General features: G+C 38.4%; 1 protein-coding gene across 2 annotated transcripts in view; it reads right to left on the reverse strand.

Moving 5' to 3' along the window:
- The window catches only part of ANKFN1 (ankyrin repeat and fibronectin type III domain containing 1), a 352347-nt gene that overhangs the window by 137611 nt on the left and 196338 nt on the right, over positions 1–18398 (reverse strand). For both annotated transcript variants that reach the window (XM_030923600.1, XM_010380653.2), the window contains 2 exons: positions 18032–18233; positions 14908–15118 (listed from right to left, as the gene is read on the reverse strand). In XM_030923600.1, the coding sequence (XP_030779460.1) occupies positions 14908–15118; positions 18032–18217 (397 nt within the window). In that variant the 5' untranslated portion in view covers positions 18218–18233. The remainder of the gene's footprint in view (positions 1–14907; positions 15119–18031; positions 18234–18398) is intronic.

Below are 18398 nucleotides of genomic sequence, written 5' to 3' on the forward strand. Positions count from 1 at the left end.
TTTGACACTAAAAGGTATATACATGACACAGCTACACAACCTGTTTTCAACTGGACAACAAGTATTAAAACCCTGGGGATGTATGGGGTAAAACAAGATTGGTCAGGAAAAGAGAATTGTTCCTATAACTGGTAATCTGACATGATGTCCTATTGCCATTTTAAAAAAAAAAAGGTCCATTTTCAGTCTATTCAAGTTTGTTTTCATGGTGTTTTATCCCTCTTGATAAAAAAAAAAAATCAGACTTTTGTAACTTGTGTATCAGAGTCAGTGGTATCAGAAGATCTATAATGATCAGGTTCATTGTCACTAACATCTGGTGTTACAGAAGTGTAACTACTAGCCTCTGGATTTGATGGCAGAATGGGGACATTTTCAACTTCCTTATTTTAAAGATGAAGAAATTGAGACCCAGGGAGATGGGATGACTTATTCAAGATCTTCATCTAAACCTTAAAGAACTCGGTGGATTTTCTCTAAACCAAATAGAATGCAAATCAACCTATTATTTATATATTGCAATTTCTTGATTGTTATCTATTTGGTATGAAATTGGTGAACTCAGTTTGACTGGTTGGTTTGATTTAGAAAATAGAAAGGCTATGTCTGTTTTATCATTCCTGCCCATCCACTTCTCTTTTTCTTGGATTCATTCCCCTTTCACTTCCACCCACAGGACACTGTTCCCTGGAGGCCATACTCCTGATCTCTTTGCAAGCTTTGGTCTTTTCTCTCATTGCAATTGGTCCCTTCTCCAGCCAAGCAGCTATCCTTCTGAGCAGCCATGCCAGCACAATGGAGGGTCTGTGACTGTGTGGTAAGCAGTCGGCAGGGGCAAGACCACTCGGTGGCTCCTGAAACAGGCTCTGTGCTATTGTGGTGTTTAATTATCAACAGCATTTCTACCTCCCAGTGCTTCTGAGTGGATATTTGTTATAAGACCTACCCAGCTAATTAACTACGGGATGGGGTGGGGGGTGGGGCAGGAATTTTGTGTTCAAAGAATACAATTAGAGTTACTGTTTAAATCCCGAGATAAATAATGATCAGGGACTGAAGGGATTTTCTTCACCATTAGAATCTAGCCTACAGATTGCCACCTACAGTTTCTTAATTTTGCCCTTGCCTGCAATTACTAAATTTGGGCCTGGTTGATAATTGCTTAAAGCTTGAAAATACAACGAGTGTAAAATGTATACTAATTTTAATTTTTAACTAAGGATTTCAGGGAACAATTTATTTGGTTTGCTTGAAAAAGACGGACATATTTATCCATTACTAATGATGTGCCATTTTTCGATTTAGTGACAGCTTTTCCATTATTATTGGTATGTTCCTCTTTTTTAATGATGACAAAATGAGGCAGTAAGACAATCATTTCATCTCAGAGTTAGAAGGAAACCTTCCAACCAACCTTAGATACCTCTCCTTTAGTACCCTTGGTCCTGTATAATTTCCTACATGAGGGGAACTCACTGTTTACTGAGATGACCTTGTCCATTTTCATACAACTCCAAATTGGAAAGTTTCCTTATCCTGAACTGAAATTTGCTTTCCTATTACAGTCATGTGTCACTTACTGACAGGGGTATGTTCTGAGAAATGCATCATTAGGCAATTTCATTGTTGTGCAAACATTACATAGTGTACTTACACAAACCTGGCAGGTATAGCCTACCACACATCCAGTCTATATGGTATAGCCTATTGCTCCTAAGCTACACACCTGTACAGCATGTTGCTGTACTGACTATCGTAGGCAGCTGTAAGACAGTAGTATTTGTTTATCTAAATCTATTACAACATAGAAAAAAGTACACTAAAAATACTAAAAATATGGCATAAAGGATAAAACATGGTAGAGTTATATAGGGCATTTACCCTGAACGGTGCTTACAGGACTGGAGGTTGCGCTGCGTGAGTCAGTGAGTGAGTGGTGAGTGAATGTGAGGACGTAGGACATTACTGACACTATTGTAGACTTTATAAACACTACACAATTAAGCTACACTAAATGTAGAAAACATTCTTTCTTCAATAATAAATTAGCATACTGTCTTTTGCTTTATAAACTTTTTAAAACTTTTTGAGTCTTTTGTAATAACAGCTTAAAACACAAACAGTACCACTGTACAAAAATATTTTCTTTATATCCTTAACCTATAAGCTTTTTAAAAATTAAAGAAACAATTTTAAACCGTTTTTGTTAAAAATTAAGACTCAAACACACACACTAGTCTACACCTATGCCTAGGGTCAACGTTTTCAATATCACAGTTTTCTGCTTCCACATCTTATCCCACTGGAAGTTCTTAAGGGGCAGTAACACGCATGGAGCTGTCATCTTTTATGGTAACAATGCCTTCTTCTAGAGTACCTCCTGAAGAACCTGAGGCTGGTTTACAGTTAATCATTTTTTTTAATAAGTAGAAGGAGTGCACTCTAAAATAAGGATAAGTATAGTAAATATATAAAACAGTAACATAGTAGTTTAGTGTCATTATCAAGTAGTATGTCCTGTACGTAATTGTATGTGCCATACTTTTATATGACTGGCAGCACAGTAGGTTTGTTTAAACCAGCATCACAATGAACATGTGAATAATGCATTGCACTGTGATGTTATAACAGCTACAACATCATTAGGCAATAGGAATTTTTTAGCTCCCTTATAATTTTATGGGACTACCTCCATATACATAGCTTAGCGTGGACTGAAATGTTATGTGTGTGTGACTCTACTTCCAAACTGCAAGCAATGTGGTAAAAAGGCTTTGGGGTCCTATAGATCAAGCGCTGCCCTTACATATGGGTGATCCTAACCAGTTCCTCTGCTATATTGAGCCCAGGGTTCTCATTTGCAAAACTGGCATTATAATGGCACTTGTCTTATAACTTGTAACAAACTAATGATAGTCTTTACATAGAAGACTCTCTTAGTGGAGGTTTGCTTATTATTATTGCATCCATTGATCTTATATTTTTAAAAGCACACAAAATACATCAAAATACTTGTATTATAAAATAACTCTATGTTTTTCCATCAAAAACCCCTCTTGCCTCAAATAAAATTTTTCCATCCTAGCTACTGTTCAGACATATATACCAGTAAGTGATAGCAATTTCAACTCTGTTATTTCAAGGCAGAAAACAAGGTCACTTAGATTTGAACCTTGCATTGTAACGAATATACTCTGGGCAGTTAATAACATTTATTTTTGCTGATTATAAGTGACAACCTTCTAACAACTTCACCACTGACTTGTTTTAAGGTAGGAATGACAAACAAAGTAATGTAGGGGAATTCTAAAAATTAAATATTTTTGATTCAAAAACTCTTATACCAGAGAAACACAAAACATTGTTCCAATTTACCCGTCTTAAGATTCAGGACGCAAGACTCATTTTGGCTTCACTGAGGTCTCGAGTTGTTATTATATTTTCAGGTTTTCTCAGGGACATTGAGATGTGGTTCCAAAAAGGTTTTAGAGATCTGGAGATTAAATGTTTCATTTTAATTACTGTGAAACTTTCTTCTCCTACAACTTATTATACCCAGACATGGGGATCTGAAGTGTTCACTGCAACTTTCCAGTGGAATGTTGACTCACAAAGTCCTTATATAACTTATATTGTAACTCATGATTTCTTAAGAAGCCAGAACAAATGACACAGAAAGGAATTTTTGGGACTCATCAAACTCAAAGGGGAAAATGGACATCTTCTCTAAAAGCACAACATGCAAGACACTTGAATGGATTATTTGGGAAATTCAAAGGAGATTGCCCCATGACATCATTGGAGGTTTAAGTAATGAAACAAGATAACCATGTCTTCTGCCAATATTTTCAGTAGATGTATAGTGTGAGCCACATCATTTAAAATTTGCTAGTCATGACAATAAAAAAGCAAAAATAAATAGGTGAAATTAATTTTAATAATATATTTTACTTAACTCAATATATCCAAAATGCTACCATTCCAACATGTAATCAATATAAAATTTATTAATTTTATATTTTATATTATTTTTGGTACTAAGACTTTGAAATCAATGTAATTTTACATTTAGAACACTTATTCATTTGCACTAGACACATTTCTTTTTTAAATTTTATTTTATTATAAATTGATAATAATATCATATGTATTTATGGGATACAAAGTAATGTTACGATTTGTGAATACAATGTGGAATAGTTAAATCAAGCTAACTAGACATATTCATCACCTCAAACATATATCTTTTTTTTTGTGGTGAGAACATCTGGAATTTACTCTTTTACCAATTTTGAAATGTACAACACACTGTTATTAACTATATTCATGACATAGTGCAATAAATTTAATAAAATCAATTATTTCTCCTGTCTAACTGAGATTTTGCACACTTTGACTATCATCTCCCCATTGTCCCCAACCCCCTGACTCTGTAACCACCGTTCCACGTTCTGCTTCTATGAGTTCAATCGTTTTAGAGTCCACAAGACTCTAAATAAATGAGAATATGAGATATTTATCTTTCTGTGCATGGCTTATTTCACTTAGCACAATGTTCTCCAATTCCATCGATTTTGTCACAAATGACAACATTTCCTTCTTTTTTAAAGCCTGAATAGTATTCAATTATGTATATATATAAAATACAACATTTTAAAAATCCACTCATCTGTTAATGGATACTTAGGCTGATTTCATAACAGCTATTGTGAATAGTGCTGCAGTGAACATGGAAGTGCAGACATCTCTTTGACAAACAGATTTCAAATCTTTTGGGTAAATACCCAGAAGTAGGATGACTAGGTCATATGGTAATTCTATGTTTAGGTTTTTGAGGAACCTCCACTCAGTTTTCATAATGGCTGTGCTAATTTACATCCCTACTAACAGTGTACAAGCGTTTCCTTTTCTCCGTATCCTCACCAACACTTATCTTTCATCTTTTTGATAATAGCCAGTCTGACAGGTGTTAGATGATATCTCATTTCTCATTGTGATCTTAATTTGCATCTTCCTGAAGATTAGAGGTACTGATCATTTTTTTCCATAAATCTGTTGGTCATTTGTATGTCTTCTTTTAAGAAACCCTATTCATGTTCCTTGCTTATTTTTACTTTTATTTTTATTTTTGAGTTGGAGTTTCACTCTGTCGCCAGGCTGGAGTGCTGTGGCACAATCTCGGCCCACTGCAATCTCTGCCTCTCATGTTCAAGCGATTCTCCTGCCTCAGCCTCCCAAGTAGCTGGGATTACAGCCGCCCACCACCATGCCCAGCTAATTTTTGTATTTTTAGTAGAGACGGAGTTTCACCATGTTGGCCAGGATGGTCTCGGTCTCCTGACCTCATGATCCGCCCGCCTTGGCCTCCCAAAGTGCTGGGATTATAGGTGTGAGCCACTGCACCTGGCCACCTATGTTTAAATTGGTTTATTTATTTTCTTCCTGTTGAATTGAGTTCCTTACATTTTTTGGACATTAACCCCTTACTGGATGTACAGGTTGCAAATATTTTCTCCCAATACACAGGTTGTCTCTTAACACTGTTGTTTCCTTTGCTGTGAAAAAGTTTCTTAGTTTGTTTTAATCCTATTTGCCTACTTTTGCTTTTGCTATCTGTGCTTTTGGGATCATATGCAAAAAATCATTGCCTGAACTAATGTCATGTAGTTTCTCCTGCATACTTTCTTCTAGTAGTTTTACAGTTTCTGGCTTTATATTTATGTCTTTACTCCATTTTGAGTTGGTTTTTGTATATGGTATGAGATAAGGGTCCAATTTCATTCTTCTGCATGTGGATATCCAGTTTTCCCAACACCATATATTGAAGAGTCTATTCTCTTTCCCTTGTATGTTTTTGGTACCTTTGTTGAAAATCAATTTACCGTTCATTCATGGTTTCCTTTCCCGGGCTCTCTATTCTGTTCCATTGGTCAATGGAAGAGATATATTTCAAATGTTTGATACTCATGTGTGGCTAGTGGATTCTGTGTTGGACAGTGTAGTTTTAGAACATAAAATTATACACATTTTAAAAAGTGCTTCTATTGGGAAGTGTTTTGGAATGCAAACTGTATAACTAACGGGTAAAATATTTAAATTCTTTACCAGGAACTCTTGGGTCATTTTATTTTGTTTTTGAAAGTTAGGTTGGCTAACAATTTTTAGAAATCATTTACAATTGGCCAGGTAATGCGGTAAATGTTTTAATGGTATTATTCCACTTAATTCTCAACAATCTTATATGGGTAATAAGGTAGCCAGCCTCCAGGAGGGCCTGCAGTGACCTATGTCTGCTTGTATTCACACCCTTGTATAGTTCTCGCCCACAATGTACCAGTGCTGTTCTGTGAGATCAGCAGAATTCTGCAGAAATGACGCTATGTCACTTCTGAGGTTAGGTTATAAACATCACTGTTGCTTCCACCTTGGCTGGTCTCTCTTTTTCTCTTTCTTAGATCATTTTCTCTGGGGGAAGCCAACTCCCATGTCGTAGAGTAGCCATATGGAGAGACCCATATAGCAAGAAATGCGGGGCTCATGCCAGTAGCCACTATGAGTAAGCTCGGAAGTGGGTCCTCTAGCTCAGTCAAGCCTTACAATGACAGCAATCTCATGGGGTCCCATGAGATGATGACTGAGTCATAACCATCCAGCTAAAGCCATTCCCAGATCTCAGACTCACATGAGACAAACATTGACTATTATTTTTAGTTGCTGTTTGGGGGTAATGATTACACAGCAATATATAATAATACAAGTTAGGTACAATTATTATATCCATTTTACAAATGAAGAAATGAGGCCACAGAGAGGGTAAGGAATTCTCCCACAGCTATAAAAGGTCAGTTGTGGGATTTGAAGCCAGAACACTCTGACCTCAGAAATTTAATTTTTAGCCTTTTCTAAGGGTTTAATTTAAAAGCTGCACCCCAAACAATTCTATTGTTGTTGTGTTTATGTTAAAAATCATGGGGAAAAGTCTGCATACCCTCTAAACTGATAACAATGAATATATTTGGGGTTTTGAGGGATGGGAACCTAGATTGTGTGTGCATGTGGGGATGAGTTGGGTGGGCTATCAAAGATACTTTTTAACTTTATCTATAATTTTTCCATTTCTGACAAGGAGAAGATATTCTATGTTGTATGTATATTTAAACATTTTTTAAAAAGAAAAAAAAGATGACTATAAAACAACATGGATGAACCTGGAGGACATTATTCTAAGTAAAAAAAGACAGACACAGAAAGACATAATGGATGATCTCACTTAAATCTGGAATTTTAAAAAGTCAAACACATAGAAACAGAGAGTAGAATAGTGGTTGCCATGGGCTAGGGGTGGGGAAAATAGGGAGATATTGATCAAAGGGTACAAATTTCTAATTAGAAGATGAACAAGATCTGGGGATCTAATACACAGCATGGGTGGTGAGGGATCTGTGAATTAATTTGATTATGATAATCTTTATACTACATATGTATATCAACTCATCACATTGTATACCTTGAATATATACAATCTTGTCAATTAAATATTTTAAAGCAAAAAACCACAAAAATGCAACTATCAACTCAAAGAACAGGTAACAGGAACTTAGGCTTTGGCCACCTGGTGTTTAAATAATTATTTGAAAACATAAAAAAGATCAATAAGCCCAACATTAAGTAAAATCATTCTCTTCGTAAGGGATAATATATTCACCCCCCTCCAAAGAAATAGGCTTGGGATTGATTCAATTAAATTCAGTTGAGTGTCTACTGTTTGCCGGGGATTCAGTAATAAATGAGAGAGGTGCTGTCCTTTGGAATTTATGTTCTATTGCAGAAGAGATGAAAATAAGCAAATAAAAACACAGAAAAATCATAAGTGCTATGCACAAAATGACAAGACAGTGATGTGATGAGAAAATGTCATTTTAGACTTTGGACTTGGTGGCCAGAGAAAGCCTCTCTTGAAGATGTCACATTTAAGCTGAAATGTGAATGTTAAGAAGGATTTGGCCATGTATTGAACAAGATTAAAAGCATTCAAGCATTCCAAATAGGTGGAATAGCTAGTACGAAGGCCCTATGGTAAGATAGCCTGTCAGGTTACAGGAACAGAATGGAGGATGGTGTGGGTGAGGAGTGCGCAGTATAAGATACGTTTGAGGAACAGATTTGTGAGTGAAGATCTGTACCCCTATTTTAGTGAAGCAGAAAAATTATTGAGGGCTCATTCTAGAGACCTGTCTAAGGCTTGTTCTTTACATATTCTTATTGGCTGCAAATCTTTGTCCTTTGAGGGTGGATCTGATTTCAGGAAATCTCTCTAAATAATTTGAAGCCAAGTCTGGCAAACACAGAGGGTGATGACGCTAGGCAATGCTGTTTTGGAACAAAGATCAGGTGTGACTTTCAGCAACGAGTCAGATTTTCTCATAAACTGACTCCGAGGACAATTCCAAAGTGTTCAGAGCAATGGCAGCACTGTTGGGGCAAGTGTGGGGTCTCCCAGGAGGACCATGTGGAAGGATAACATTCGCTTGGATTGTAGACTTTCTAGTGTGTTTGTTTACATAAAACCAGCCTCATTAGTTTATAGTCACACCTCTTAGACATGGCCTGACCAGTCCCAGCACAAACACGAACCCCTTACTACTGCAGAAATGAGTGGTGCATCCTGACGAGACTGCCAAAACTGTAACATTGGTGTCAGCACCATACTCAAATGACAGCAATTCTGCAGTTGCATTTTATGAAGTAACTGGACACAACAAATTCTGAGTGACACTTTTTAGTTCCACAGGCAGCATCTGAGAGAAAGTGAGAGGGAGGCATTCACCAAGAAATTCAGAGGGAGGGGTGAGGGACTAGAGAGAAGGAGAATGTAGCTAAGGGAAAGGGCAAAAAGACTGAAACTAAGAGGTATTCCACCATTCTTACTGGTCCGTATCATTAAATAGTGTAAAAATAAAAACAACCAGGGTTACATCTACAACCAAATTCTGTAACAATGTATGGAAAACAATAACAACAGTATTAACAACAAAAGATACCCCAAAGTTTAAGTTACTGGAATACTTGAAGGTTTTTTCCCACACATTCTGTGTATATGCATGTGTGTGTGTGGGTCTGTGTCTGTCTAGGATACACATAATGAATGTACATGTGCACACTAAGACTTGACATCTGTGACTCCCAGTAACATAATACAAGGCTGTCACAAAGGCTAAAATATCAACTGTAGGCAGGGCACGGTGGCTCATGCCTGTAATCCCAGCACTTTGGGAGGCCGAGGCGGGCGGATCACGAGGTCAGGAGATTGAGACCATCCTGGCCAACATGGTGAAACCCCATCGCTACTAAAAATACAAAAAAATTAGTCGGGCGTGGTGGCGGTCGCCTGTAGTCCCAGGTACTGGGGAGGCTGAGGCAGGAGAATGGTGTGAACCTGGCAGGCAGAGCTTGCAGTGAGCCGAGATCGCGCCACTGCACTCCAGCCTGGGCGACAGAGTGAGATTCCTCTCAAAAAAAAAAAAAATTCAACTGTAATTTTCTGAGCATCTACTATGTACTAGGTACTAGAGTCAAAGAATGAAATAAAGTCTCTGTGAGTGACCAAATTTGTACACGATAGGCAAAAGAGCTAGTTTATTTATGGTTACTATCTACGGGGCCTTAATGGCCATCTCAGAAAGGCAAGACTCCCATGGATGATTCAGCAAATTCCTCCCGGAGGCTATTGGTTTGAGGGTGGGGACAGAATATGAGTTAGTCAGAAAAAGGGAGGGGTATATGACTGGGGGCTTTTGTATACAGAGACAACAAGTGTTTCTTTGATAGCAGTTGTTCAATTGAGCATGAGTCATAGCGACTGGGATCCTAAGTGTATGAAACAGTCCATGGCATACCAATGGGTGCCCTGCGGTTCCTCTATACATTGGCTTTGCAAGTTGCAGTCCTTTCAGATTCGGTGGCTGTTTTCCTAAGCTCAGCACATCAGTCTGCAAGAAAGTACTTGGGACTGTACTTCAATAATGGCTTGCTTTTCTGCAAGGAAAGTATATTATTTTGTGCTGTTTGCATGAAGCTAGGAGGAACAGAAAAAAGTCACTGAATAAAGATAGTGGATTCATCTAATGAGTAGGCTGGGGTTCTGCATATATTTAACTTCAGAGCAGTGTGCAAGTTTAGAGCACCGCTTCTGAGATTTTTCTATGAGTAAGGAAACACACATGGTTGAGTTGCAAGCTATGCATACAAAGAACACATCCATGTGGCTCAGACATCAAGGGGTTAAAGATAGAAGACAGGCCTGACCAATGGTTTAGGAGTTAAGTCCCTAAACCCTCTGTGTCACTGTGATTCCTGTTAAGAAATGGAAAAAGCTACTGAGGATGTTCTGAATTGTGTGAGGATGCTTAGTTGGCATAGTGAAAAGAATACTGGGCTAGTTTTCAGAAGGGAATACACAGAGAAAGAGAAGAAAGAAAATTAACCTTGTTAGAAACCCTGGACTCTGCACTCTGCTTTGAAATATGTAACTGTCATTAGAAGAGGAGCAGATGGAGAGCCAAAGCAGGGAGGAATTGAGCATCTAACATGTAACAGTGAGCATGCCAAAGCTTTCTCACAAACACCAAGGCAGTTCATACAGATCTGGGTTTAAATTCTGACTCTACCACCTATTAACTTTGTTGTGTTGGGATAACTACTTGACCTTTAAAATTCCAATTTCTTTATTGATAAAGATGAAGAAACCAACTTCTACCTCACAAGCCAGTTGTGAGGATCAAGGGAGATGATGTAGACAAAAGCATTTTTGTAAGTGTAAAACACTCTAAGAGCTTCAGACCTCATTGTTACTTTTCCTCTCTTATATATCCTGCCTCTTTGGCTTCTGAGGAACAGTTTACGGCAGGTGTTTGCTTATCTGGTTCTGGTTGGCAGACTGGTTTTTCTCTTGGGCTTGCTCAAACTCATGTACAGAAGCATTTCTGCTTCTTTTGTACTTGATATATAAAGTGAATTAAACATGCCTGAAAACACTGTTTTTCTATCCTGCCTCTGTCCAACAGGACTGACACCTTAGTGGACAGAATAGAACAAAGAAATACATCATATGACTTTAGCAAACAATAGAAAGGGAGAGGTGCAGGGGCCCAGAGGCCATAGCCCTCCACATTGGTTATGTGGAAAGGCAGTGAGTTTGTGCAGAAAGATTCCAGGTGTTGGCATCCTACAGATTTGGGCTTGAGTCCCTGGCATCCCTATTCATTTGCTGGATGTGTGACCTTGGGACAGTCAGTTAACTTCTCAGAATCACAAGTTTCTATCTTCAAAATGGAGTCAATAACCTTATCCTGCAGAGTTGGTGTGAAAACCAGAGATGTTGCATGTGGAGACTTCATAGGTACACAACCAATATTGGATTGCCATTTTTACACATGTGAGTCTATATGTGGTAGTATCTCTTTACCTTCTTAGGTAGCCAAGGTGATTTAGGTGTCATGTTTCCTGGAGATTGAAACCTGGGTTTATCTCCCATCATTTGTCCTTTACAACTTTGTGATGGTAACATGGTTATCATCCCAGAGAGAATGAGGAGGAACACCAGGGATCTCTTGAACAAATTTGCTTTTGGTTTAACTAGATATTTAGTACTTGAGTTCTTTTATAGAGGTTTAATTATGCACAGGGGGCTTTGGGAGGTAGGCAGTCTTACTGTTTTCACAGAAAAAGCAGAGTTCTTTGTAGTGTCGCAGGTAAGTAAGTAGGACTAATGTTTCATCCAGCCCAGTGCAGGATGGCCATGGCAACATCTGGATGAATGGTCTCCTTGTTCCTGTAGAATGGGGCTCAGTCTGCATTCTCCATGTTCAGACCCTCTGATTGTCTCTCCACCCTTCTCTCCCTGGATCTTTGGGACAGACGTTGTTGCAGAATAATGCCATTTCAATTTCTTCCATCCTCATTTATCATCCTTCCAAATCCTACAGTTCCACTAAAAAGGGGCAGCACTTTGACTACAGAGCTCTTTTGAAGAGCTGAAATCCTACTGAACCCAAATCTTCACTGTCTCTGATATGGATGTGGTGAGCTTAGCATTTTTAAAGTAAGAAATTTTCTGATACAAGGATCTGCTTCTGTACCTAGTCTTTGGGTAGTGGTGATTTATGAAATTTAGGAGCAGAGATGTGACCTCTAATTACATATTTGCTTGCTTCTCTTTCAGCCTTCTGGGTCTCACCACTTGGAAGTAAGTGAATCAGTATTAGTGAAACTAACAGTTTGATGAGTTTACTTTTTTCTTTTAGGAAACATAAAAACAGTGGCTCACAGCCATTGTGGTCAATGGGTCAGAGAGTTTTCACTAAAGGGAATGTGAGTGCCTACTTCATAATGTTGCCATGAGGATTAAAGGAGTCAATACATGGAAAGTGCTCAGAAAAGTGCCTGACACAGGGTGAGTGCTGCATGATATTATCCCATCCACTCCTGGGTGGGGTCTGCCATTGGCCCCAGTGCAGCTTTCTTCCCCAAGTACTATCAGTGCTACTTCAAAACACATCCAGAAAGAAGCCAGTCACAAAAGACCATATATTATATAATTCTGTTACATGAAATGTCTAGAATAGGTAAATCTATAGAAACAGAAGTTAGGTTCATGGTTGTCAAGAACTGAGAAGAGTTGGGGAGGTTGGGGAGTGATAATAGTTAAATGGTATGATGTTTCTTTTCAGGGCGATGAAGTTCTAAAATTGACGGTGGTGATGGCTGCAAAACTCTGTGCATATACTAAAAACCATTGAATTACATACTTTAAATGGGTAAATTTTGTGGTATGTGAGTTGTATCTCAATAAAGCTGTTAAAAATATATCCAGGGCCGGGCGCGGTGGCTCATGTCTGTAATCCCAGCAATTTGGGAGGCCAAGGCGAGCGGATCATGAGGTCAGGAGGTTGAGACCATCCTGGCTAACACGGTGAAACCTCGTCTCTACTAAAAATACAAAAAAATTAGCTGGGCGTGGTGGCAGGGGAGGCTGAGGCAGGAGAATGGTGTGAACCCAGGAGGCGGAGCTTGCAGTGAGCTGAGATTGCCCCACTGCAATCCAGCCTGGGCGACAGAGTGAGACTCCGTCTAAAAAAATCTCTCTCTCTCTCTCTCTCTCTCTCTCTCTCTCTCTCCAGAATTCTGACACTATTCAACATCACTGTGTTGTTAGTCCAAGCATCCAGTCTGTCTCCTGGACCACTAAAATGACCTGGTAACTGGTCTTCTCAATTTCACAATTGCCTCGCCACTGTCTCTTTTCCATAGAGCACTGTAGTGATCTTCTAATGTAAATCAGAATATGTCATTTATCTTCCTAAATTGCTCCACTGCCTTCCCATCATACTCTCCACAATACAAGTTGAACACTGACCATGGCCTCAGGGTCCTGCATAATCTGGTCCCTGTGACTTCTCCATCAATCATCATTCTCCCTCTTGCTACTTTGCTTTGGCCCCACTGACTTTTTTTGTTCTTCCAATATGTCAGTCTTATTCCTGCCTTTCTCAGCATTTTTCTATTTGCCATTCACTCTGCTGAGAATCTGACCCCTACATCTTCTCAGCTCATTCCTTCATATCATCTAGAATTCAACTCAAATATTACCACATCAGAGAGGCTTTTCTTGCCCAACCCTATTTATGTATTCATTTTTTAATTGACATAATGTAACTGCCCATATTTATGGGGTACAACTTGATGTTTTCATATACATTTATGTTGTATAATCATTAAATTAGGGTATTTAGTGTATCCATCACCTCATGCATTTATCATTTCTTTGTGATGAGAACATTCAAAAGCCTCTCTTCTAGCTACTTTGTAATATACAATACCTAACTGTTAACCATTCCAACATCACCCTACTGTGCAGTAAACAGCAGACATTCTTCCTACCTAATTGTCAAAATTTAAAATAGAACTACCATGCAATGCAGCAATTCCACTACTGGGTATACATCCAAAGGAAATGAAATCAGTATGTTGAAGAGATATATGCATCCCCATGTTTATTATGGCACTATTCACAATAGCTAAGATATGGAATCAACTTAAGTGTCTATCAACAGATAAATAGATAAAGAACATGTTGTATAAGCCAAGCAAAGAAAGATAAATATGCCGTGATCTCACTTATATGTGGAATTTTTTAAAAAGTTGATATCATAGAAGCAGAAATTACAGTGATTACCGACAACTGAGGGGTCGGGATCGTGAGAGATTGGTCAATGGGTACCAACCCATTTCAGGGTGATGGGTTTAAAATAGTCCCTTCCCTATCAATCTCTAGCCACTCATCCATTTTATTTTTTTCATAGCATTTATCACTATTTGAGTTTGTATTTTATCTATTTACTTGCTCATTGGAAGTCTTCCCAACAAGCATGTAATTTCTGTGAGAATAGGGATTTTTGTCTTGTTCGCTGTTACATTCCTAGCACCTAGAATAGTGTCCCACACTCGGTGTTTATTAAATGAATGAATGAATAAATAAATGAAGCCACTGCATTGACTGTGGATACAAAACAGAAATACGCAAATGCTCATTCTCCTATGTATATCTCTTATTTTGTATCCTTACTTGGAGTATCTCACATAATTTTAAGCTTGTGATAAAATTCTTAGAAGTTCTTTGGGGGTTCCTTTTCAATACCACTCAGCATATTCTATTTAGAAAGGAACTTGATGCTGAGACCAATAAGTGCTGTCACTATTTGCATGAAAAGTCCATGAAAACATCCGAGGGCTATCAGAGTCTATGCTTAGTTAATCATTCCTGCTCTGAAAGTCAGCAACGGCTACTTTGGTGGCATAAGGCTGGAATCTGTCTTTACCAGTACATGTGTTTATTCTCAGGTTACTTACAGTGTGGACTTTCTTGGGCCCCTGTCCTCAGAAGAATCCTCGCAATGGGCACATTGTTGGTCATGATGGCAATATCCAGGGGTGTCAAGCCCTCGCTGTTAGGTGTGTTAAGGTCGAGTTCTTCCGGTGTATACTGACACAGGAGGATCTGCACAGCATCCATGTCCTGCTGTTCGACTGCCTCAAACATGGCTTCATTGCCCTGGAAATTCTAGAGAGGAGCAAAGGTAGATTAACACAATTTCTTATACCATTGTGTCTTTGTAGCTTAGCTCTTTTGAAGTTTAGAGACTGTTTCAGGGACTGCATGTCCACTTATAAGTGGTATAACTACAATTTATCCCAAGGTCTCCAAAGTAAACACTCTGTTGGACTTCCTCTCCATCATTTCTAATGGACATTGAATAGATGCACTGAGAGAATACAGGATAGCCTGGCTAGGCTGTAGATAAGAGCAAACCTCAGCTTTCCCCAAAGCAGTCTTCTGAAAAGTACTCTAATAGTTCATTTGGCTGGGCGTGGTGGCTCACGCCTGTAATCCCAGAACTCTGGGAGGCCGAGGTGGGCAGATCACTTGAGGCGAGGAGTTTGAAACCTGCCTAGCCAACATAGCAAAACCCCATCTCTACTAAAAATACAAAAATTAGCCGAATGTGGTGTTGGGTGCCTGTAATCCCAGCTACTCCAGAGGCTGAGGCAGGAGAATCACTTGAACCCAGGAGGCAGAGATTGCAGTCAGCTGAGATCGTGCCACTGAACTCCAGCCTGGGCAACAGAGGGAGACTCTATCTCATGGAAAAAAAAAATAATTAAGAGATGTTCTATGAAGAAAATAGCATGTGGTCAAATCAATTTGATAAACATTAAATTAAACCAAGTGTACCCCATTATTTCCCTGTAGGCTTCCTCAGGTCTTTAATAATTTTAACATGTATTTTATTGCATTTGCTTTGACTATTCCTGGAATGGTGTTCTATAGAGCACAGTTTGAGAAATGCTGGCATAGATAATGTTAAGGTAGCCGTTATGGCTGGCTTGGAATTGACAGTACACTTGCTCTGTTTTTCCTCAAACTCACTCCCTCCCTCCCCATCCCCAGCCTCTACATTGTCATCTTGTGTCTGGACCATGGCAATGACCTGCCTGCTGCTAGTCTTGGGCTCCCCCAGTTCTCGCTCTATACTGATACAAGAATAATCTTCCTAAAATACACATGTTACATGTTACTTCCATATTTCCAAATATCTACTAGCTCCACGCTGCCTGCGGGCTGATAGTTTCTGAGCCTGAGATGAGGGGTCCAAGTGTTAGTGTTCAGGGAGGGTTTCAGTGACTGGATGGCAAATTGGTTTTGGGCCTCATGGGACTAGAGTTGAATATTTGTGGAATACAGTTCACTTACAGAAAAAAATCACTTAAGAAAATATGGTTCCTTTGAAAAGTTCTTTCAAAGGATTAATAGTAAACAAAAGAGAAGAATTCCGGAATTCTTTTAGGTACATATTTCTTAGCATGTGGGAGAAGACCAACACACGTATTACTTACACATCTATCTGGTATCTTCACCAAGAGTTGGTTGGTCTTTAAACGAGTTGAAATACCACTGGTTTTGACGTGCATAGGAATCACCTGATTAACATGTGGAAGATCTCCAGTGACCAAATGTTCAGGTGGTCAGGTTTTATTTTTAGTCTCATTAAAAATCAATTCTCCCTATCAAAGGCTGCAGGTCAGCTTTAGCTGAGTACATAACACAAAATTGAAATTTGAGGAAAATACAAAGCTATTATGCAAATGCTTGTTTTGACAATGGGGACCCAGGGAATAAAGCTATTTTGGTATGCAGTTTTCTTTGCTGCAAGACAATCGCTGAATGGTAAAGTGTTTTATCCATAATCTGCTAAACTGAAGAGCCTCTGATGCTTAGGCCCCAATTTAACCACAGCCAAGTCCTCCAAAAAGATGAGCTTGAAATTAGAAAACATATTAGAAAACAAATGAGTTCAAAATTAAAGTGCCACCCCATCCACAGTCATGTATTTGTTTTTGGCTCTTAGTATTCCTAATTTCTCATGTGCCATATTTACTCTCACTCTTAAGTCATTTCCTCCTCCAAGCTTTTGTTGGCAAACTTTGGCATGCTTCTATCTGGAAAGGCTAGGACTCATTTCTGTTTTAAGAGCAAACAAATGGTGCCATTACTCCCTGCAAAAATCCCCTTGCTGAGCATGTTAATATTATGCTCTCAGCTTTTACTGAGGGCCATTCTAAGAAGCTATTATATGTGAATGTCTGTAACATCATCAGTTCCACTATTTATGCCATTCTCTATTACATAACTCACTATGACATCTACAAGGTCCAGAGGACTGAGCAACAGGTGAATATTCATTTCTCCTGATGGACTGAGACATTTTTAGCTATCAACAGATGGGATGCTATAACCAATTGTGTTTCTTTTTCTGCTTTGACTTTCTGGGAACTCAGAGATGAATGTAATGATAAATTTCAGGTACAGGTACTCTATTTGCCTAGATTTTTTGATATATCTATTTTTATTCTTATATCCAATATTTTCTTTTCCTAGTTTTCTTTTATGTGTGTGTGTGTGTGTGTTTTGTGTCTTTTTTTCTTTTTTTCTTTTACATTTTTCCTTTACTTTCCTTCCTTCCTCTTCTCTCTTTCTTTGTCTATCATATAATACATGTGCATTCTTTGGATTCTATTTTGAATGCTTTTGGAAGGAATGTGTGGTATACATAAGAAATCAGAAATATTATTATTTGAATGAACACTGGAACTCTCAGAAAGCCCATTTAACCTGAGACTTCATATTTGTCAAGATGCTAGTTTTTGAGGTTTATTTATTTTTTAGTGTAGTAGTGAAATAAAAATTAAGGGAGAAGAAAAAGAAACAAAAAGAAAGGGAAACAGCTCACAATCACTCAGGTTTTGTCTAAAAACATTTATACGTGCAGTTACTGCCTTACCTGACTCTATTCCAGCATTTATAAAATTGCAAGCATCAACTTCTGAAATAAACGTAAATCATCTTAGAATATACTTAAACCCAAACATAACTGAATAAATCAAACTGACACAAGAATAAAAATGGTTTCGTTACCACTGAGGTCTTCCTGAGACTCAGCCGATCAGTTCTTGTCCTAAAATAGGCCTCATCGAAGGAAGAGTGGCTCCCCTTCAGTTTCTCAGAGAGGTTCCTGTACAGGCGTTTGGCTGCGTTGGGAGATGAGGGAGCACTATGCTTTTTTGACTGACAGAGATGTAAATTTTGCATTTGTTGGGTCATTTTCACACAACAATTCCTAAGAAGAGGAAAGTCTGATGTTATATCTTTTACACCACAAATTGTAAGTTGACATATAATTTTATCATCTCCAGTCAGTATCTGGAATCCCAATACAATATTATTGCTGGTAGGGACCTTAGAGATTATCAGACCCCACTTTTTAATGTTTTAAATGAGAAAG

The sequence above is a fragment of the Rhinopithecus roxellana genome, chromosome 19, assembly GCF_007565055.1.
Source record: "Rhinopithecus roxellana isolate Shanxi Qingling chromosome 19, ASM756505v1, whole genome shotgun sequence".
NCBI lineage: Eukaryota > Metazoa > Chordata > Mammalia > Primates > Cercopithecidae > Rhinopithecus > Rhinopithecus roxellana.